The following is a 22,977-nucleotide window of genomic DNA, read 5'->3' as shown; positions in this document are numbered from 1 at the left end:
GTGACTATACCATGAACCCACAGCAATCCTAGGCAATAAGAATTACTACTGCACCCACTTTTCAGATTAAAAAAAAAAATGAGGCCAGGCGCGGTGGCTCACACCTGTAATCTCAGCACTTTGGGAGCCGAGGTGGGCGGATCACAAGGTCAGGAGATCGAGACCATCCTGGCTAACACAGTGAAACCCCAACTCCACTAAAAATACAAAGAATTAGCCAGGCGTGGTGGCAGGCGCCTGTAGTCCCAGCTACTAGGAAGGCTGAGGCAGGAGAATGGCGTGAACCCGGGAGGCGGAGCTTGCAGTGAGCCAAGACTGGGCCACTGCACTCCAGCCTGGGCGACAGAGCGAGACCCCTTCTCAAAAAAAAAAAAAAAAAAAAAAAAATGAGGCTCGGGGAAATTAAATAACTTAGTCAAGATCATATAGAAAGCTAGTGATGAAACTAGGATTCAGTACTAGCCTGTGTGTTTAGTCTAAACTATCCTGTCCATCCAATTGAATGTGCAAACAACCATGCCTCACTCTTTTAACATTCCCAACACTGGGGGCCAAGCCTCACACTGATACAGGGCAAGCTCAGGTTTCTGACACCCACCTTAGTCCCACTGCCAGCATGGGCTCCAGCAGCTCCTTGATATCCTGCTGGATGCCTGGCCCCATTGCTCGAGCCAGCATGCTGATGCAAGTGAAGACTGTGGCGTCCACCTGCATTGCCTTCTGCCTCCTGTAGAGAAATGGAGAGTGGCTAGTTGAGACATAATGACATTCTTTAATGTCCCACCTCAAAATCACCTTGGGGCAAGGAGAGCAGGTTACTCAGGCAGGGCTACCACAGATGGGTATGCAAATTGTCCAGAGCACAGTTCAAAGGGACCCATCACATCACAATTACTGTAGATTTGTACATTTCTACAACAATCCAGCAGATGGCAGTAAAGTGTCTTAAGGAAGGGGCCTTTTTTCTGAATTCACACAGCTATACCATATAGGTTATTGTGGTGCTCACCGAGATAATTATGTAGGAAGAGAGCTGAACAATGTGTTCATCAGGGACAAGAAGGCAGTACACAGCCATCATATGGAAAGAAATTCTTCTATGATGAGAATGCTGGGCTTTAGAATGGGGCCAGGCACAGTGACTCACGCCTGTAATCCCAGCACTCTGGGAGGCGGAGGTGGGTGGATCACCTGAGGTCAGGAGTTCGAGACCAGCCAGGCCAACATGGCGAAACCCTGCCTCTACTAAAAATACAAAAATTAGCTGGGCGTGCTGGCACACGCCTGTAGTCCCAGCTACTTGGGAGGCTAAGGTGGGTGGATCACTTGAGGCCAGGAGTTTGAGACCAGCCCGGCCAAAATGGTGAAAACCTGTGTCTACAAAAAAATACAATTACTAGCTTGGCATAGTGGCACGTGCCTGTAATCCCAGCTACTCAGGAGGCTGAGGCAGGAGAATCGCTTGAACCTGAGAGGAGGAGGTTGCAGTGACCCAAGACCGTGCCACTGCACTCTGGCCTGGGCAACCAAAGTAAGACTCCATCTCAAAAAAAAAAAAAAAAAAGAATGAGTGGGGCGTATTAATTCACCACAGCAATCTTCGCTAATAAACAGGGAAGTATAAAGACAACCTGAGACAAAGGATGATGAACACTGACCCCCTCGCCTTAGCGAAGACACCCCGGTCTCTCCATCTGGCAGGATGCTGAGGGGTTTTCTCATATTTTATTCGCCAGGAGGTTTAAAGAGGTGGAATAACTTATTCAACTTCAGCGATGAGGAAAAAGATGACCCTTAGGTCCCTTCAGTTCCAGTCGAGGATTCCTCTCTTTAGGTCTTATATCAAAATAAGACTTTTAAAAGCCAGAGAAAAAAGCAAAACTAGCAGATTCCCAGTAAATAATAACACTGAAAACAGCATTGGCATCTCACATGTTCTCAGGGTATTCAACCTCCCCAAATATTTCATATATGTTATTTCATTTGGAAAAGCTTAGAATTCAACTAAGGAAGGGCTGTTCTTCATATGATTTGCTATACCCTGGAGTTTAATGATGCAAAAAATGGGCGTAAGCTCCGTGGATCTGAGATAGAGCGTCCTTCCTCTCCAACCAAATGGAGTGGAAGGTGAAATCATAACAGAGGTGCTTACTTATGGGCGAAGTCCTTTGGGGGCAGGGCCGCTCGGATGATGTCCAGCACGCGAGGCAAATAGACCTTAAACTCAGACCTCACAGCCACGGAAAGTAACCCCAGGGCTTGGAAGGCCGCTGTACGTTCCTTCTCCTTCTTGACACAGCTTAGGACATGGTTCATGGTATCTTGGAGATACTGGGTATCTGAGCACAGAAAAGACAAAGTAGATAGCTCCAGGTCAGGGTTAGGGTCTACATATCAACAGTCAAAGGTCCTATAAAGCAATTCAGTTTAAGAATAAATTAAGAAAGTGGCCAGGCACAGTGGCTCACGCCTGTAATCCCAACACTTTGGGAGGCCAAGGAGAGAGGAGTGTTTGAGGCCAGGAGTTCGAAACAGCCTGGGCAACACAGTGAGACCCTGTCTCTACAAAAATAAAAATTAGCCAGGTGTGGTGGTGCATGCCTGTAATCCCAGCTACTCGGGAGGCTGAGGCAGGAGGATCACTTGAGCCCAGATGGTTGAGGCTGCAGAAAGGTGTGATCGTGTGCAGCACTGCACTCAAGCCTGAGTGACAAAGAGCCTGTCTCAAAAAAAAAAAAAAAAAAACCCAAAAAACGTAAAAGGTTGCCAAAACAATATCACGGAATTGTCTCCATTACTGTTACATTTTCACTCAAGAATTACATGCTCTTGCTGAAGAAATATATGTCAAACCTTGTTTAAAAACAGAAGATCATCTAAACAATTTTACATTATAATGAAATTTGAAGTACAGTCATGGGCCGGGTGCAGTGTCTCACACATGTAATCCCAGCACTTTGGGAGGCTGAGGAAGATCACTTGAGTCCAGGAGTTTGAGGCTGCACTGAGCCAAGAGCCATGCACTCCAGCCTGGGCAACAGAATAAGACCCTGTCTCAGGTGCAGTGGCTCATGCCTATAATCCCAGCACTTTGGGACACCAAGGCAGGCGGATCACCTGAGGTCAGGAGTTTGAGACCAGCCTGACCAACATAAAGAAACCCCATCTCTACTAAAAATACAAAATTAGCCGGACATAAGGGTGCATGCCTGTAATCCTAGCTACTTGGGAGACTGAGGCAGGAGAATCGCTTGAACCCGGGAGGCGGAGGTTGCAGTGAGCCGAGATCACGCCATTCCACTCCAGCCTGGGCAACAAGAGCAAAACTACATCTCATTAAAAAAAAAAAAAAAAAAAAAAAGACCCCATCTCAAACTAATAAAAAACCAGTACAGGGTCGGGCGCAGTGGCTCATGCCTGTAATCCCAACACTTTGGGAGGCCGAGGCGGGTGGACTGCCTGAGCTCAGGAGTTTGAGACCAGCCTGCACAACATGATGAAACCCCGTCTCTACTGAAATACAAAAAATTAGCCGGGCATGGTAGTGCGCCTGTAATCCCAGCTACTCGGGAGGCTGACGCAGGAGAATCACTTGAACCCGGGAGGCAGAGGTTGCAGTGAGCCAAGATCGTGCCATTGCACTCCAGCTTGGGCAACAGAGCAAGACTCTGTCTCAGAAAAACAAACAAACAAACAAAAAAACAGTACAGTCGTGTGCCACTTAACAACGTTTGGGTTAACAATGGACCAGGTATATGATGGTGGTCCCATAAGATTATAATACAGTATATTTTTACATATCTTTTCTATGTCTATGTTTAGATACACAAACATTTACCACTGTTTTACAGTTGCCTAGAGTATTCATTACAGTAACATGCTGTACAAGTTGTAGCCCAGGAGCAATAGGCTACACCACAGAGCTAGGTGTAGAGTAGGCTATACCATCTGGGTTTATGTAAATACATTCTATGATGTTCACACAAGGACAAATTCTCCTAAGACGCATTTCTCAGAATGTATCCCCATCGTTAAGCAATATATGACTGTAATACTGAGCACTGTTTGCAATAAACAGGCCATTCCATTCAGCATAGGCCTGGAAATCATTTTGCTATTACCTAGAGATTTTTATGACAGTTATATTTAATAGAAGAAGATTTAGTCTATAATTTGGAAAGCCACATGTATATTTTCATTAAGTTCACATAAGCCAGTGTGCATGGGTAGGTGATTCTCATACAATCCAAGCTAAAGTGTTATTTCTCCTCTGAAGGCTGGAATTTCCTGATTCTTGCTTCTTGTCTATTTATTTCTTCTCTTTCATTGATGTTGGTCCCAAGTCCAGGCACCAGTAGTACACATAAAATAGGAGAGAAGGGAAAACCACACATCCCTTAGGAAGTGAGGGGTACTGAAAGCTACCAGAACCACATTTAGACAATGAATTAGACTTCTAAAATAGCACATGCTATGACTGCATTTACTCTGAGAAATGTTTTCTCCCATGGCTCTTGTGGTCAAATGACAATGAGGCATGCTGGGGCTTGAAGACAGGTGACCAAGGAGATACAACCCTAAAATTAGAGTGGGTCAACAAGAAAAACTAAGGGGATAGCATTTTGGCAGGAAACGGAGTAAAATCAAGAGTATAATTTCTTGGCAAGGCGCCACAGCTCATGTCTGTAATCCCAAGCACTTTGGGAGGCCAAGGCAGGAGAATTGCTTGAGCCCAGGAGTTCAAGACCAGCCTGGGCAACACAGTGAGATCCCATCTCTACAAAAAATAAATTTAAAAAATTAGCCAGGAGTGGAGACTCATGCCTGTGGTCCTACCTACTTGGGAGGCTGAGGTGAGAGGATCGCTTGAGCTCAGTAGGTCATGGCTGCAGCGAGCTGAGATCGCATTACTGCACTTCAGCCTGGGTGACACAGCAAGACCCTGTCTCAAAAAAAACCCCAAGAGAGTATAATTTTCTTTCCTGGATTTAGCATCCTGAGATTAGAAATCTGACTGTAGAGATTCTAGTCCAGTCTTGGAGTATTTTTTTATATTTCTAAAGCTTATAATATTGAGAAGTTTAAGCAATAACTTCCAAACTGCAAGCTTTAAACAAATAGTACTTATGCAATGAAGCAAATACTTATACGGTGTGCCCAGGCTGAATGTCACTGGCATATTTTAGCATATTTAATAAAACAACCTTGACTAACCTTAAAAAAGAGAGCAACAACAATAACAAACACCCACATCAAAAGAAGAAATCTAGGGCCTTCTGAGCCTTTGTATCCTGCTGCTAGGCAGCCTTCTGAACTTACAAGGGTAACTTACAAGGGTAATGTGCCAGACTTTGATCAAATTTGGCCTAGTTATTAGTTCCTTTTGAACCACAGACTTTCAATCCAAGATCATTTAAAGCTCTACTGAACAGCAGCCTGTCTGGTCATTAAAAAAGAGAAAAGCTGCTGGGTGCCAGGCCAGAACAATAGAAACTAACAAAATACGGGTGATTTTCCTTCTGTTATTTCTCTCTGGTTCAGTAGTTTTATGTGGCGAATTGTCATGTCCTAACCCAACACGTTCTACTTCTTTCGAACAGTGTGTTTAACATCTGACCAGCTACATTTCTCCTGTGGTTTATCTGGGCTGGGTGGCATGAAGTGAGTCTGTGTGCTAGGGAATAGGGTCTGCTGAGGGCCAGGCTGGCCTTTTGCTTATGTTCCTGGCTCTCAATGGGTCCTGAATGCTTCACTAAGCACAGGCAATGAGCACCACGGTAAAGTGGGAAGAGATGTTCAAGACTGGGTGCCTACACTCAGCAAGTAGAGAGGTAAGACAAGGACATTAAGTATGAACAGGCAACTGGAGCATTATAAATTTTACCTCTACCCTATTTCCAAAACATATTTGAAGTAGCTTGAGGAGGCTGTAATAATATATAATGGTTTCCACTTATTAGGGCTCTGTGCCAGGCACTATAGTAGATGCTTAGACATAAATGCTGCTCATCTTGGGAGGCAGAGATTGTTATTCTGATTTTACAAGTCAGGAAGCTGAGGCCCAGGTAGGTCAAATAATCTGTCCAAAACCTCGTGGTTAAGGGCGGAGGTGGGGTTCATCTCAGGTCTGATGCCAAACCTTTCCACAGCTGAGGGCTATGATGGAAGAAGGAAAGGACATTTACAGCTGGAGCAATCTAGGAAGGCTTCGTTGAGAAGTTGGACTCTGAGTTGGGCCAGCTTCAGGTGCCAGGGATTGATGCTGCCTGCAAGTGGTGAGGCAGCTTGGTGACCACCTCAGGGACAGAAGCAGGACGATCCCCAAACCCTCCCTGACTCACAAAGCTTTGACGTAGATGCTGCACAGTAGCTACATCAAAACGGCCCTTCCTTTGGTCTCTTTTAAGTCTGCTTGTGAACTTGTTGGCATCCATACATGAAAATTTGCTTGGCCATAGAACTGCCTCTCTGTTCTGACTGTTCCTGTGTCTGCTGCCTCTGACATTAGAAAACCTGAACTAAATAGCATTGAAATTGGACATGAGACAAAGAAATCAGAGATTTGTTGGCGTTGCTTCAAAGGAAAAGATAGTTGGCTTTTCTGGAATCACCTGTTCCCTGTTTACCCTGAGATGGGTAATGATGTCTTCCATGGACATCCTCACCTGTGAAGGCAGAAGGTCGGAATGCAGCCAAGCGGGGCAACAAATTAAGGATTGTCATTTGGATCAGCGAGTTCTTGCTATTCCTGCATTTCAGCACCCACTGGCACACCTGAGAGAGGAAGGATAAAGGGTTGGCAGGGGAAAAGTGAGGTGTGGAGCTTAGGAAAAGAGGGAAAGGGCCTCTCACCACTTACCTGATCAAATTTCTCCTCCATCAAGTCTCTGCAACACCGGCTCTCCACCAGGGTGGACTTAGCTGGACTGGGGGAGGTCCCAAATCCCATGAGGCCTTGGTGAGAGCTGTACCCCAGCAGCCCCACCAAGGCATTTGACTGCTGGGGCTGTACAGCCTGGAAACTGGTGAAGGGGGTAATGTGACGAGGTTTTGTTCCGAAGCCCATGAGATCTTTGCAGTACTTGTCGTGTACCAGCTGCTGCTGTGTGATTTCTTCCATTTCTTCTCTCAGACGCTATATATATGAGGAGGAAAAAAATCATCTTTACTTATGACTGGCATTCAAACTGGGCACTGTGGATTCTACAGACAATTACACTTGCCTAATCCCGAAACGCAACTACTTCCAAAGTGAAGGGTGGCCACTCTTCATGTTTAGGGTTACAATTTCCCCAGAACCTTGCAAGGGACCTGATTTTGTTCTAAGTTAGGCAGAAGAGCACCACCTATTGAACAATAAAGCAGCAGCAGAGGGCTGCCTTGCCAAGGGTTCTCACCTCCCAGGACTCCTCACTTGGTTTGGAAGGGCTGACTTGCATACTGCTGTGACTACTGACCTAGGCCACTGCAATGAGGCTTGCAAAGGTGATGGGAGCTCCCCTGCCAGCATCCTGTTAAGGACTGTCTGATCTCTTTCTTCTCCCTAGAAACCCAGGTAAAAACTTATGCAGGCCGGGCGTGGTGGCTCATGCCTGTAATTCCGGTACTTTGGGAGGCCAAGGCGGGCGGATCACCTGAGGTCAGGAGTTCAAGCCCAGCCTGGCCAACATGGTGAAACCCCGTCCCTACTAAAAATACAAAAAATTAGCTGGGCGTGGTGGTGGGCACCTATAGTCCTGGCTACTCGGGGGCTGAGGCAGGAGAATCACTTGAACCCAGCAGGCAGAGGTTGCAGTGAGCCAAGATCGCACCACTGCACTCTAGCCTGGGCGACAAGAGGGAAATCTGTCTCAAAAAAACAAAAAACAAAAACTTAACCAAATAATTTTCTCAGAATCCTAGGATTCCACAGGTAGTATGGAATAAGCTGACTGAGAACTCATGTCTATTACCTTTACAATGGGCTGCTTAATCACTCATCCTGAGTCAGGCGCAAGGGCTCACGCCTGTAATCCCAGCACTTTGGGAGGCCTAGGTGGGCAGATCATGAGGTCAGGAGTTCGAGACCAGTCTGACCAACATGGTGAAAACCCATTTCTACCAAAAATACAAAAATTAGCTGGGTGTGGTGGCACATGCCTGTACTCCCAGCTACTCGGGAGGCTGAGGCAGGAGAATTGCTTGAACCCAGGAGACGGAGGTTGCAGTGAGCCGAGATCACACCAACTGTACTCCAGCCTGGGCAGCAGAGCAAGACTTGGTTTTGGGGGCCAGGGGAGGGGGGTTGGGGACTACTCATCCTCCAAGACTCCAAATTGAGAAGGAGATACAAGTTTTCCAAACTTCTAAACTTTTCTTGACACACATATTTTCACTTTTCAGAAAATCTTGTCCTCTCCTCTTGTCAAAGTCACCAGTGAGTCTTTTTTTTTTTTTGAAACTAAAACACTCCATCTTTATTTACTTATTTATTTATTTATTTATTTTTTATTGATCATTCTTGGGTGTTTCTCGAAGAGGGGGATTTGGCAGGGTCATGGGACAATAGTGGAAGGAAGGTCAGCAGATAAACAAGTGAACAAAGGTCTCTGGTTTTCCTAGGCAGAGGACCCTGAGGCCTTCCGCAGTGTTTGTGTCCCTGGGTACTTGAGATTAGGGAGTGGTGATGACTCTTAGCGAGCATGCTGCCTTCAAGCATCTGTTTAACAAAGCACATCTTGCACCGCCCTTAATCCATTTAACCCTGAGTGGACACAGCACATGTTTCAGAGAGCACAGGGTTGGGGGTAAGGTCATATATCAACAGGATCCCAAGGCAGAAGAATTTTTCTTAGTACAGAACAAAATGAAAAGTCTCCCATGTCTACTTCTTTCTACACAGACACGGCAACCATCCAATTTCTCAATCTTTTCCCCACCTTTCCCCCCTTTCTATTCCACAAAACCGCCACTGTCATCATGGCCCGTTCTCAATGAGCCGCTGGGCACACCTCCCAGACGGGGTGGTGGCCGGGCAGAGGGGCTCCTCACTTCCCAGCAGGGGCGGCCGGGCAGAGGTGCCCCTCACCTCCCAGACGGGGTGGCTGGCCGGGCGGGGGGCTGACCCCCCCACCTCCCTCCCAGACAGGGCGGCTGGCCGGGCAGAGGGGCTCCTCACTTCCCAGTAGGGGCGGCCGGGCAGAGGCGCCCCTCACCTCCCGGATGGGGCAGCTGGCCGGGCGGGGGGCTGACCCCCTCACCTCCCTCCCGGACGGGGCGGCTGGCCAGGCAGGGGGCTGACCCCCCCACCTCCCTCCTGGATGGGGCGGCTGGCCGGGCAGAGGGGCTCCTCACTTCCCAGTAGGGGCGGCCAGGCAGAGGCGCCCCTCACCTCCCGGATGGGGCAGCTGGCCGGGCGGGGGGCTGACCCCCTCACCTCCCTCCCAGACGGGGCGGCTGGCCAGGCAGGGGGCTGACCCCCCCACCTCCCTCCTGGATGGGGCGGCTGGCCGGGCAGAGGGGCTCCTCACTTCCCAGTAGGGGCGGCCGGGCAGAGGCGCCCCTCAACCAGTGAGTCTTAAGCTGCTAAATCCAATGGTCAATTCTTAGTCCTCATCTTATTTGACTTATCTGCAGCATTTCATCCAACTGATACTTCCACCTCCTTGATGCCCTTTCTTCACCTGGCTTCTCAGACTCTAAACTCTCCTGGCTCTCCTCCTCCCTCCCTGGCTGTTCCTTCCCCATCTGCCTTGGTCCTCTTCATCTCCCGACCTCAGGTTTGCAGACTCCATCTCTTCTCCAACTGTACTAGTTCCCTTGTGCTTCTCACCCAGTCTCATGATGAAATAACATCTATACGCTGACAATGCCCAAATCCATCCCCCTTGCCCAGCTCTCTCCCCAGAACTATTCAGTATCTCCACTCAGGTGCCCAACAGGTCTCTAAGTTAACAGGTTCAAAACCAAACTCCCAGCCTTCTCCCGCAAGCCTGCTGCTCCCATTTCAGTCTTCCCACTGCAGTGAATGGCAACTTCATCCTCCTAATACTCAGGCCAAACACCTTGACACTTCTTTCTCTCCATCTACCTCCAAACCATCAGCAAATCCCAAATTCAGAATCCAGTTGCTTCTTGCAACTCCATAGCTCCCACTGTGGTCTGAGCCACAAATATCCCCCACTAAGACCGTGGCAATTCCCTCCTAACTGGATTCCTGGCTTTAGTCCTTGACCCTCTAACAATCCATTCTCAACACAATGGCAAGAGTGATCCTTTTGAAATATGAGTTAAATGTCACTCCACTGCTCAAAGCCCACTTATAGCTTCCCGCTTCCCACACAAAGGCCCTATGTGATATGCCCCCTCCTTCCCTTAGGTGTTCCTCTGACCCCATATCCCCACACACCTCTCCTGCTCACTCTGCTCAGCCATGGTAGGGGAGCTGCTACTGCAGTATTTGCTGCTCCTCTAATATACCAGCACGCTCCTGCCTCAGGGACCACTGCCTAGAATGCTCTTCCCCAGATACCTGTAGGGCTTTTTTCTAACCTCCTTCATGGCTGTGCTCAAATGGCACCGTGTTTTAAAATGTAATCCTTAATCCAGGTGAGCATACTCTATTCCCCTTCCTTGCCCTACTTTTCTCCATAGCTCTTATAACCATATGATATGTAATAGGTTTTTACTTGTATATTATCCATCTTCCTTTATAAGAATGGAATCTATTTTGTTCACTGCTGGATTATGCTAGCTCTTAGGACACAGTGTAGCTGGCATATACTAGGTGCTCAATTAATATGTGTTGAATGAATGAACAAATTACGAAATTTTAATACCTTGTATTTAGATAGTTTCTTTCTTTTTCTTTTTTTTTTTTTTAGTGACAAGGTCTCACCATGTTGCCCAGGCTGGTCTCAAACTCCTGAGCTCAAACTCCCACCTCGGTCTCCCAGAATGCTTGGATTGGATTACAGGCATGAGCCACCATGCCCAGCCTTGGATAGTTTCTTATAATTTACAAACCACCTGCACAAGAACTATTTCAATGAAATCTGACAACCACTCTATGAGCTAGGTGATACTGTCCTGTTTTAATGGGAGGAAACAAAGATCTCAGAGCTGCCTAGATTACAGTGGAAAACATCATGTTAAACTCAGGAGGTAAAATCTGAAGGTTACCATTTATAGAATGCCCACTATGTATTAGGTGCTGTGCTGGACACTTCACACACATAGTCGTCCCCTTAGTATCCATGGGGGTTGGTTCCATGACCCACTGCGATACCAAAATCTGCAGATGCTCAAGTCCCTCCGATAAAGTAGCATAGTATTTGCATATAACCTATGTATAGCCTCCCACATACTTTAAATCATCTCTATGTTAGTTATAATACCTTATACAAAGTAAATGCTATGTAAATATTTGTTGCACTGTATTTTTAAAAATTTGTATTATGTTTAAATTGTTTTATTGTTTTTTCCTTGATTTTTTTTTCTTTTTAAAAAGTTAAAAAAATTTTTTTGTAGAGACATGGTCTCACCGTCTTTTTCCCAGGCTGGTCACGAACTCCTGGGATCAAGTGATCTACCCACTTCAGCCTCCCAAAGTGCTGAAATTACAGGTGTGGGCCACTGCACCCAGCCCTGGGTATTTGTGAACCATGACTAGTTGAATCCAGATGTAGAACTCATGGATATAGAGAGCCAACATCATATAGAAACCGCACAAGAGCCCAATGAGGTAGGTAAGAGCCCCTGTCCAAAGGGAGAAAAATGAGGCTAAACAGGTAACTTGCCTGAGTCGCACAGTCATCAGAGCGGTGGGGATCTGAAGCCAGACTCCTCCTGCTTCTGCACACTGCTGCATGCGCTGCTCCCACATCTGGGCATGGCTATTATCTAACAAGCACTGTGTCTATTATAAGCAGGAATCCCCTGGGTAAAATTTCACAGCTCATTTTCTACAGCCAGTCTCACAGATGGAGCTTTACCTCCCAAATATATCCTGAATCAACTACTTCTCAGTATCTGTGCCACCACTCCTAGTCAAAGCCACCACTGTCACTCACCCAGACTACCGTAATAGCTTCGTCTGGCAGCCGTGAGAATGCAACCTCCAACTACAAGGCGCATAACCAAGGGCCCCAGCTGCTGCTCTGAAACCCATCACTAAGTTTGTGCCAACGTCACCCATTGCTCCCAGCCAGTGACAGAACACAAGTAGGGATGCTAAGGCTATCCTGCTCTTGGGAGACACAGACCTCTCTGACGGCCAACTTTGGCTTGAGGACCCCGCGGTGGCCCTGCAGAGTAGGCTAGAACACTTCTATCCGTATTTTACCCTCTTGCTTACTCAGGGTCAGATGTGCATTGTGGTCCGATGCTTCTCCCAGCTCCCTCCCCATTTTCTCTTGAAGGCTGTTTCCCTAATAAAATCCATGCACTTTTAAATCCACCTTCTCAAGCCAACACATCTCCTAATTGGTCTCCCTGCTTTCATTCCTGCCTTTCCCCACATTTTTTCCTATAAGCAGTCAGTGATTGTTAGAAACGCATGACATCACATTATTCGCCTGTGTGCATACTTCCAATGTTTACCCCTGCGAAAGCTCGTGTTTACTGTGAACCGTGGGCCTATTAATTTGGCCCCTCCTTCCCTCTCCCTTGCTCCCGGTACACCAGCCATACTTCCCTTTCTTCTGTTTCATCAATGTCTCACACTCTTCCACCTCAAAGCCTCAGCCTGGAACACAGTCCCCCGGCCTGCTGCAAGGTAGCTCCTTCGTGTCATGTGGACCCTCGTCAAATAACACCACCTCAGGGAGGGCCTTCCTTGACCCTCCACTCACCCCCTCCCCATCACTCTCTATTCTATTCTGGTTTGACTTTCTTCATAGAACTTGCTGCTATCTGAAATTATCTTATTTACTTATTTATTATGTTTCCTGCCACAAAATGTCAGCTCCATGAGGACATGGATCTCGCCTTGCCTCGCTCACAGAATGGTACACAGGGAGCCTGGACTCCCCTCTGCGGTGGCTTCTCACCTCTCCCTCCATGCTGCTGATTCGGACCAGCTCGTTAAGGATCAGCAAGGCTCCATGGATCCGATCATCCCGATTCATGCCCTTCTCTTTGGCCAAGGTCTCATCAAATCCCTTCTCTGCTTCTTCAAATGTGTGCTATGTAGAGAGACAGGGTGCCTTCATTAGAGACAGAGTACAAACCCAGAAAGAATATAGGCCCATCCCATCTACACTGGGGGTTCTGAGGTGCTACCACGCCTGCTCAGTGCCTTGTGCCAGTCATCAACAAAACTAACTGATCAATCTCTTTTATTTAATTCAGCTTCAATTTTTTTTTTTGAGATGGAGTCTTGCTCTATTGCCCAGGCTGGAGTGCAGTGGCGCAATCTCGGCTCTCCACAACCTCCACCTCCTGGGTTCAAGTGATTCTCCTGCCTCAGCCCCCTGAGTAGCTGAGATTACAGGCACACACTACCACGCCTGGCTAATTTTTGTATTTTTAGTAGAGACAGGGCTTCACCATGTTAACCAGGCTGGTCTCAAACTCCTGACCTCAAGTGATCCACCCATCTCAGCCTCCCAAAGTGCTGTGATTACAGGTGTAAGCCACCACGCCCGGCCCCAGCTTCAATTCTCATAATAAGCCTTTGAGGAAGATACCATCATCATCCCTATTTAACAGCTAAAAACACAGGCTCAAAGAATTTAAGTGACTTGTCCAAGATCACACAGCAAAGGCAAGACTGGAACCCGCGTCTCCCAATCCCATGTTCAGAGCTCTTTTTCTAATATAAGACTCACTGATAAGTTCCCGCTGCAGCAGTAATCAGCACAGGCCTCATTATACTAGAGCAGAGAGAAATGGCACTTTCTAAATTAGTATCATTTGTATCTCACTGATTTTGAGACACCTATTTTTCCGTATTTTAACATCTCTGAAAAGACATGTCTTTTTTTTTTTTTTGAGACAGAGTCTCACTCTGTTGTCAAGTCTGGAGTGCAGTGGCGTGATCATGACTCACTGCAGCCTTGATCTCTTGGGCTCAAGCAATTCTCCCGCCTCAGCCTCCCAAATAGCTGGGACCACAGGCGTGTAACACCAGGCCCAGCTAATTTTTTTATTTTTTGTAGAGACGGGATCCCACATGCTGCCCAGGCTGGTCTCAAACTCCTGAGCTCAAGCAATCCTCCTGCCTTGGCCTCCCAAAATGTTGGGATTACAGGCGTGAGCATCCAGCTGAGATGTCTTATAATTAATTATTAATAAGAAGAAGGTACAAAGTCGGCCGGGCACAGTGGCTCATGCCTGTAATCCCAGCACTTTGGGAGGTCAAGGCAGGTGGATCATGAGGTCAAGAGATCAAGACCATCCTGGCCAATATGGTGAAACCCTGTCTCTACTAAAAACACAAAAATTGGCTGGGCGTGATGGTACATGCCTGTAGTCCCAGCTACTCGGGAGGCTGAGGCAGGAGAATCACTTGAACCCAGGAGGCAGAGGCTACAGTGAGACAAAATCACACCACTAAACTCCAGCTTGGTGACAGAACAAGACTCCATCTCCAAAAAAAAAAAAAAAAAGAAAGAGGAATCAAGTCACAGTTTAATTGGCATATTTGCATTCTTAGTCATACATAAAATAATGTATAGAGTAATGGTATGGCTATCAACAGATGTTTGCTTTAATAAAATGCAATAAAGTAACTATTGATTCATACTGAGCATAAAAAATTCATTGGAGGCCAGGCGCGGTAGCTCATGTCTGTAATCCCAGCACTTTGGGAGGCCAAGGCAGGTGGATCACCTAAGGTCAGGAATTCGAGACCAGCCTGGCCAACATGGCAAAACCCTGTCTCTATTACAAAAATTAGCTGGGCGTGGTGGCACACGCCTGTAGTCCTAGCTATTTGGGAGGCTAAGGTGGGAGAAAATCGCTTGAACCCAAGAGGCGGAGGTTGCAGTGAGCCGAGATTGCGCCACTGCACTCCAGCCTGGGCGACAAAGCAAGACTCCATCACAAAAAAAAAAAAAAAAAAAAAAAATTCATTTGAGAGCAAACCAAAACGTGATTCTTGCTCCATGGCAAGGGCTTGTGGCTGCCCTTTAGGCCAGGTGATTCTCTACGTAGATGTGCTTTGCTAGTGGTGGGAATGGAGCCATCTCCTCACCCTGTACCACTGAGGCTTCTGCATCTCCTTCGGCTCACGCTGGGTTGTGAGAATCAGACAGGCACGAAGGGCGGCTACAGCTCCCTCACGGATGGCCTGTTTGGGGTCCCACACGGCCACAAAAATGTTGTCAAAGAAGGGTTGCACTTGCTGGAAGAAGAAGGTAGGGACGCTGATGGCCAGCTCACGGAGAACCAGGACCTGGAGAAAAAAGCAAACCGAGAACTCTCGTTGGTACCAGAGTTTTGTTCTCTCAGGAGTACAGTCTCTTGTCATCTTAGAGCCATACACACTAGGAACAGAGAAGGCTTGCTCACTCTTCTAGCTAGGAAATTCTGAGGACAGAGGAAGGAAAGCAAAATTGATTAAACATCTCAGTGCTCATTATCCTAGGTTGTTTACAAACACAGAATGCTTGTAATGTTTGAACATAAGTTCTGGAAGTGCAGATGTGTTTTATGTTTTCTTTACCACTATACTAACAGCCTAGAACTCTACCTGGAATACAGTAGGTATGTAGTAAATATTTACTGAATGGATAATCCTGTTTAATGTTTAATCTTATTGTTATTTTTATTTGACAGAGGAAGAAACTGAAGGTCAGAAGCTGCCCCAGGTTACAGTTAGGTAGGAAGTTGCAAAGCCAAGACTTGAGCCAGGGTCCAAGTGTGTGTCCTTCTCCTGGTACCGTGCCCCCTCCTCACAGTACTGCCTCTTCCGAAGGGCAGCAGACTGGAAAGCATGCAGCTGATGCTTCTGATCCCCACCACACCACGCTAGATTCCCTCTTAAGGACGGACTCTACCCCATCTCACAGCCTGGAATCCTAGCTCTTCTAACCAGCTTTTTTAAGGAATGAGCCTCAGAAGGAAGCAAAAGACCCCCCCATGACACCATCGTTCCCCATGCCTGGCTGTGCTCCTCCCTGTAGACACTCACAGCTGCATGTCTCCGGCCCTCATTGCGGTCAGCACCCAGCCATTCCAGGGCTCGCTTCACCTCAAATTCCACGTACTCAGCGGTAAAAGTGTCCCCTGCCATGGCAAGACGGCCAATGGCCTTGGATGCCATTTCCATGACAACTGGGTCACTGGAGGGGAGGAGGTTCCGAAGATAGTTGGCAAATCTGCCAATTCGGGTGGCATTCCCACCTTCCACTCCTATGAGGCTAGCTGCAAAAGAGAGGAAGGCAAAAGGTGATGATGGGGCGTATGCTGGCCAGGAAAGTACGCAGACTTCAACTAAAAGCTGGCAAGTGCCGGCCAGGCACGGTGGCTCAGGTCTGTAATCCTAGCACTTTGGGAGGCTGAGGCGGGCGGATTGCCTGAGCTCAGGAGTTTGAGACCAGCCTGGGCAACATGGTGAAATCCCGTCTCTACTAAGATACAAAAAAAAAAAAAAAAAAAAGAAAACAAAAAAATTAGCCAGGCGTGGTGGCACACGCCTGTAATCCCAGCTACTTGGGAGGCTGAGGCAGGAGAATTGCTTGGACCTGGGAGGCAGAGGTTGCAGTAAGCCGAGACTGCACCATTGCACTCCAGCCTGGGCGACAGAGTGAGACTCTGTCTCAGAGAAAAAAAAAAAAAAAAAAAAAATCTGGCGAGTGATCCCTCCATTCTACTTTGAGTACATTTCTAGATGGCAAGGACAGACACAATTTTCATTTTAACCCAGATATTTAATACTTGTGCCAGAAATATTTACATAAAGCAAAATAATCTCATGCTAGTATAATTTTCTCCCCTACCCCCCAAAAAGGGAAAACAACTGGGACTGGATAATAATTCACAGGACTGATGACCAGTCCTTAGAAGTTAAAAATGACCTGCCTGGCCAGTTGTGGTGGCTCACACCTGCAATCCCAGCACTCTGGGAGGCCGAGGTGGGCAGATCACTTGAGGTCAGGAGTTGGAGACCAGCCTGGCCAACATGGTGAAACCCTGTCTCTACTGAAAATACAAACATTAGCTGGGCATGGTGGCAGGTGCCTGTAATCCCAGCTACTCGGGAGGCTGAGGCACGAGAATCGCTTGAACCCAGGAGGCAGAGGTTGCAGCAAGCCAAGATTGCACCACTGAACTCCAGCCCCGGCAACAGAGTGAGACTCCATCTCAAAAAAAAAAAAAAAGACCTGCCTTTTATTAACTATACCGATTCCACTTTTCCATTCGTGAGCCCCACTATGCGAAACCCTGCTCTACTGAGGAAGCAGAGCCCACAAAAGGCAATATGAAGGAGTGGAAAGAAAGCTGGCTTCTAGTCTCAGCTCTGGTAAACTGTCTGAAAAGTCACTCGATGGTTCCGAGACTCCACTTCCACATCTAAAAATACGTTTTTCCTGTGGCCCAGGGCTGCTGCTAGAATTAAAAGCCACGGGCTTCTTAAATTTCATTAAGCAAATATGAACTAGTATCCAGTAAGTGGCAGACACAGGGTGCAGTGGGCACAAAGGTGAGTGTGTTGTTTTTGTGACCAGAGACTCTGTCCTTACCTATGGCCAAGATGCCACCTTTCCTCTCATTGGCATCTGAGCTGGAAACCAATTCAAAAATGTGATGGTTCAGTTGGTCATAGAAGCGAGTAGACTCCTCTTGACTCATCTGCAAAAGAAGATATAATCAGAACAATTTCTAATAATTCTCTAACTGTGGTGGTGGGAGTGGGCTGGCATCTAAAGATTAGATCCTGAGAGGCAGGAGGTATAGTTCAAACCAAAGAAGACAAGTTACTGCCCATTTCTATAGGATTACACTGTAGAGTACCTGAACTTGCAATCATCTGATTATTTAACAAATATTTATTAGGTATCTTCTCTGTGGCAGAAAATGTCCTGTCCTAGGTTCTTTCTAGTACCAGGGATAAAAGGAGAAACAAGATACTGTCTCTGACCTCAAGTCTGGTCTCTATTTAGAAAGCCCCTAGCTCTCAACTCTCCAAACCCATCCCAATCACTGTTATCAGACAGAAAGCATTTGAGGGTGTGGTATGTGGTAAGGAAAAAATAAAAAGTTAAAAGAAACAGCTAAGTCTATTCTGGCCCCTAAAATGTGACCACAAACAAGAAAAATGCTACAAAAATGTGCAACTGCTGCAAAAGAACCTGCATGTTTTATGGATGTGACAGGTTGGGTGCCTTTATAAAATAATCTCTGTTTTCCAAATCCTCACTTAGCTGTACAAAAAAAAATGTAAACCAGTGATGGTACATTTAGCCCACACATCCCACAATGACTGGCCCCAGATCCCAGAAGCACCTCTCGGAGTTCCATAGTGACATAGTGCTGGAGCTCCTTGGCGGCTTTGGCCCTGGTTTCCTCATTCCGGCTCTTTAGGCCACTGGCAAACTGCTGCAGGACGCTCACATTGCTAGATGTGGTGGCAGCGGTGGTGGCGGCGGCAGGTCCGGTTCCAAGCATCTTGCCCTGAGGTTCTTTAGAGAGAAGTTTCCTTTAATATTCTGGATAAGAAAGTATGATGATAAATTTACTTATGGCCCTGGTCACCCAACACAGATCTCCCCCTAGCCCTTGTCAGGCAGGGGATTCTAAAAAGGTTGAGAGATCTGATTGAGGAACATTTAGAAAGCCTAGATTCATTAAACAATGACTGATGTTTAAAAGAGGCAGTGTAGTAGGGAGGTTAAATTGTGGGCTATCGGCCTAGCCTACTTGGGTTTGAATCCTTGGGTTATATACCTTGAGCAGTTTGGGAGGCTGAGCCTGGAGGACCACCTGAGGTCAGGAATTCAAGACCAGCCTGCCCAACATGGTGAAAACCCATCTCTATGAAAAATACAAAAATTAGCTGGGCGTGGTGGCATGTGTCACCCAGGAGGCTGAGGCAGGAGAATCCCTTGAACCTGGGAGGTGGAGGTTGCAGTGAGCCGAGATCCTGCCACTGCACTGTCTCAAAACAAAAACAAACGAAAACAAAAACAAGGTTATATATCTCAAGAAAGACACTCAAAATGTGTTTCTTCAACTACAATAGGAAGATAATAGTACCTAGTTCATGGGTTGATGTGAGAACTAAATGACTTAATACATGTCAAAAAGTGTTTAAAACAGTGCAGGGCATATACTAAGTTCTTAATAATTGTTAGCTATTATTATTACTACTACTACTACTATGTACATGGCAAAATGCCAGGTAACAAATGTCAGGAGGTAGGGAAAGAATTAAAAATGACTAAGACTGCCCCTTTCCTCAAGTTCAGTCTAAAAAGAGAGATTATTATTCTACAGCAGCACTATCTAATGGAAATTTAGGCCGGGCACAGTGGCTCATGCCTGTAATCCCGGCACTTTGGGAGCCCAAGGTGGGCAGATCACCTGAGGTCAGGAGTTTGAGACCAGCCTGGGCAATATGGTGAAACCCCGTCTCTACTAAAAATACAAAATTAGCCAGGCGTGGCAGTGCGTGCCTGTAACCCCAGCTACTTGGGAGGTTGAGGCAGGAGAATCACTTGAACCCAGGAGGCGGAGGTTGCAGTGAGCTGAGATTGGGCCATTGCACTACAGCCTGGGCAACAAGAGCAAAACTCCATCTCAATTAAAAAAAAAAAAAAAAAAAGAGGAAATACAATGATCCACAAATGTAATTTTAAGGCTGCTCGTAGCCATATTTTAAAAGGTAAAAAGAAACAGGTGAAATTAATTACTTAAACCAATATATCCAAAATATCATTTCAACATGTTATCAATATTTAAAAAATTGATATAGTGTCCATTCTTTTTTTTTTAGCGAGTCTTCAAAATCTAATGTGCATTTTACACTTATAACAATGTCAATTTGGACTAGTCTTTTTTTTTTTTTTTTTTGAGACAGAGTCTCGCTCTGTCACCCAGGCTGGAGTGCAGTGGCATGATCTCGGCTCACTGCAACATCCACCTCCCGGGTTCAAATGATTCTCCTGCCTCAGCTTCCCGAGTAGCTGGGACTACAGATGTGCAGCACCACGCCTGGCTAATTTTTGTGTATTTTTAGTAGAGATGGGGTTTTATTATGTTGGCCAGGCTGGTCTCAAATTCCTGACCTCAGGTGATCTGCCCGCCTTGGCCTCCCAAAGTGCTGGGATTACAGGTGTGAGCCACCATGCCCGGCCTGGACTAGTCACATTTCAAGTGCTCCACAGCCACATGTGGCTGGTGGTTCTTGTACTGAACAATGCAGCTCTACAGGGGACTAGCACTTCAAATGTAAGCTAAAAGAAAGTAATTAGTTCCTGGCCAGGTTTGGGAGGCCGAGGCGGGCGGATCACGAGGTCAGGAAATCGAGACCATCCTGGCCAACACGGTGAAATCCCGCCTCTACTAAAAATACAAAAAAAAAAAAAAAAAATTAGCCGTATGGTGGCGGGCGCCTGTAGTCCCAGCTACTCGGGAGGCTGAGGCAGGAGAATGGCGGGAACCCGGGAGGCGGAGCTTGCAGTGAGCAGAGATCGAGCCACTGCACTCCAGCCTGGGCGACAGAGCGAAACTCTGTCTCAAAACAAAACAAAACAAAACAAAAAACACCAATTAGTTCCTGAGCTCATTCCCTCATTCCTCAATTATGCCCACACTGCCATGGGTGTAACATACACCTATCCCAAGTATGTTCAGCTTACGCTACAAAACCCATTTCTCAAAATTCTTATTTTTGAAAGAATTTGTAAGGCACAGAGGAAAAACCTGGGAATAATTGGTTTTGTAAAGCTTTCAAATACTCCACTGCCAAGAAGAAGACTGCAGAAAGAAATGTCATCCTTTAGGGGAGAAGAAACTTAAGAATCCCTACTAAGAAAACTACTCCAGTTTGTGTGTTATGTGTGTGCGTCCGAAAGGGGGGAAGGAGGCTGGCAAGGGATTTCTGTTCTCAGGAAAGAACCAGTGTATCTTTATATGATCTGAGGCCCACAGGCCATCTGCTCCAGACTGAATTCAATTAAACTTAGGATATCTGAAGTCAAATGTCCTAAGGGTGTTGATAGGGCTTAAGGAAGTTAAGATTGGATGGGGGAAACAGGGATGGGGCTGGGGGAGAGGGAGAGAAGATGTACCCCAACGATGTAACCAAGCTCAGTTTCGGGGACTGGATCTCTGAGAGGTGTCCACAGTGGAGGACAAGGGGCTGACACGGACGCTGGTGTTCCCTGGGGCAGAGATACACAATTTTTATACGTGGCTCAAAAGAAAGGGTGGCTGTGACAGGCAAAAGACCCAAAGGGCAATACCAGAGCTGATGGGCCGGCCTTCGGGCGGACGTACCGCGGGCCGAAGGGTCCAGGGGTCTCTTGGGGGTCCCGGGGAGGTGGGCGTTGCCTCGAGGGGTGGGAGTCAAAGCCTCAGACGGTGCCCAGGTCGTGGGGCGGGCAATGTGGGGACCCCACGTCCCAGACGGGCGGCTTCCCCTGGCCCCCCCACGGGCAGGCTGGCCGTGGGTCTGGACATTACGCCGCCCTAGAGGGGTCGTGCCAGGCCCTAGACTCACCGCGCGGCTTCGGCCAAGGCCTCAGCTGCCGCCGCCAGCACCGGCACCTCCGCTTCAGGCCCCCTGCCCCACCGCCCGCCTTCCCCGCTGTCCTCTAAGCCGGGAGCGAGGGAAGGAGGGTTCCCAGCCCTGAGGACCAATCGACAGGTATAGGGAGAAGATGGACTGAAAAACAGGCCAATAGTAATGAAGAAGAAGTGAAGCTTCAGGACCCGGCTTCTCCAGGGGGCGGGGACTGTTCAAATAGACAAACCACGCGGCCAGTGGCAGGTGAAAACAGGCTTGGGTCCACTCGGGAGAACCAATCGGTCGTGAGTTCACCTCAGTCACTTCCACTCACACATCCGGTACGGCGCTGCTAGGATTCCCTTCTGCATCCGGGCTGTGAACTCAAGGAGTCCGCTGTCTGGGAATCTCCGGATCGCAGCGAGAGCGGCTAGCAGAGGTTCGCGACCCCTCCCGGTGTAATTCTGAGAGGAGAATGTGAGCGATGCCGGTGCCCAGGAATTACTGCGTCAAAAGACGTTTCGGGCTAGCGCTCTTTATGGATCCTGTGATTTCTCTTTTGTTACAATTAATAAGCATTTGAAAATGTTTTTAATTAGATTCTCTAACTTTCCCAAAATTATCCAACTCAGGATCACTCCAGAGAAACCATAGCCAAGTTTTAACCAAAAGAGCTAGTCATAAATAAAAATTTTCAAAGCAACATTATTTTTTTAAAAATCCTTTCAAAAAATCAATAGCTGGCCCGGCGCGGTGGCTCACGCCCTTAATTCCAGCACTTTGGGAGCCCGAGGCAGGCGGATCACCGTAGGTCAGGAGTCGAGACCAGCCTGGTCAACATGGTGAAATTCCCCCACCCGCACCCCCCCGTCTCTACTGAAAATACAAAAATTAGCTGGGCATGGTGGCTCACGCCTGTAATCCCAGGTACTCGGGAGGCTGAGGCACGAGTATCGCCTGAACCCGGGAGGTGAAGGTTGCATGCACCGAGATCGTGCCACTGCACTCTAGCCTGGGCAACAGAGCAAGCTCCGTCTCAATACATACATACATACATACATACATACATACATACACACACACACACACACACACACACACACACACCCCAAAGAAAATAAATAGCTGCTGGTCACGGTGGCCCACGCCTGTAATCCCAGCACTTTGGGAGGCCAAAGCAGGAGGATCGCTTGAGGCCAGGAGTTCCAGACCAGCCTGGGCAACATAGCGAGACGATGTCTCTACAGATTAAAAAAAAAAAAAATCAACAGCAAAAGTGGATTTGACTACATTTTTTTTTTAATCACAGTGCTATTTGTCATAGT

The 22,977-nt window shown here is 47.3% G+C and overlaps 1 protein-coding gene across 2 annotated transcripts in view; it reads right to left on the bottom strand.

Moving 5' to 3' along the window:
- Positions 1-21,829, bottom strand: part of MTOR (mechanistic target of rapamycin kinase) — a 157,416-nt gene extending 135,587 nt beyond the window's left edge. The window contains exons 1-10 of one of the 2 annotated variants that reach the window (XM_003822083.6): positions 21,647-21,829; positions 18,430-18,605; positions 17,667-17,775; positions 16,115-16,347; positions 15,176-15,376; positions 13,029-13,163; positions 6,860-7,135; positions 6,666-6,774; positions 2,153-2,339; positions 599-727 (exon numbers count right to left, since the gene is read on the bottom strand). In XM_003822083.6, coding sequence (XP_003822131.1) covers positions 599-727; positions 2,153-2,339; positions 6,666-6,774; positions 6,860-7,135; positions 13,029-13,163; positions 15,176-15,376; positions 16,115-16,347; positions 17,667-17,775; positions 18,430-18,591 — 1,541 coding nt within the window. In that variant the 5' untranslated portion in view covers positions 18,592-18,605; positions 21,647-21,829. Of the gene's footprint in view, positions 1-598; positions 728-2,152; positions 2,340-6,665; positions 6,775-6,859; positions 7,136-13,028; positions 13,164-15,175; positions 15,377-16,114; positions 16,348-17,666; positions 17,776-18,429; positions 18,633-21,646 lie in introns of both variants that reach the window. The other variant, XM_008975614.5, reaches the window with a different exon arrangement.
- Positions 21,830-22,977: the final 1,148 nt, after the last annotated feature.

The sequence above is a fragment of the Pan paniscus genome, chromosome 1 (assembly GCF_029289425.2).
Source record: "Pan paniscus chromosome 1, NHGRI_mPanPan1-v2.0_pri, whole genome shotgun sequence".
Taxonomy (NCBI): Eukaryota; Metazoa; Chordata; class Mammalia; order Primates; family Hominidae; genus Pan; species Pan paniscus.
The sequence above is the reverse complement of the archived record's forward strand: the minus strand, read 5'-3'. Positions and strand labels throughout refer to the sequence as shown.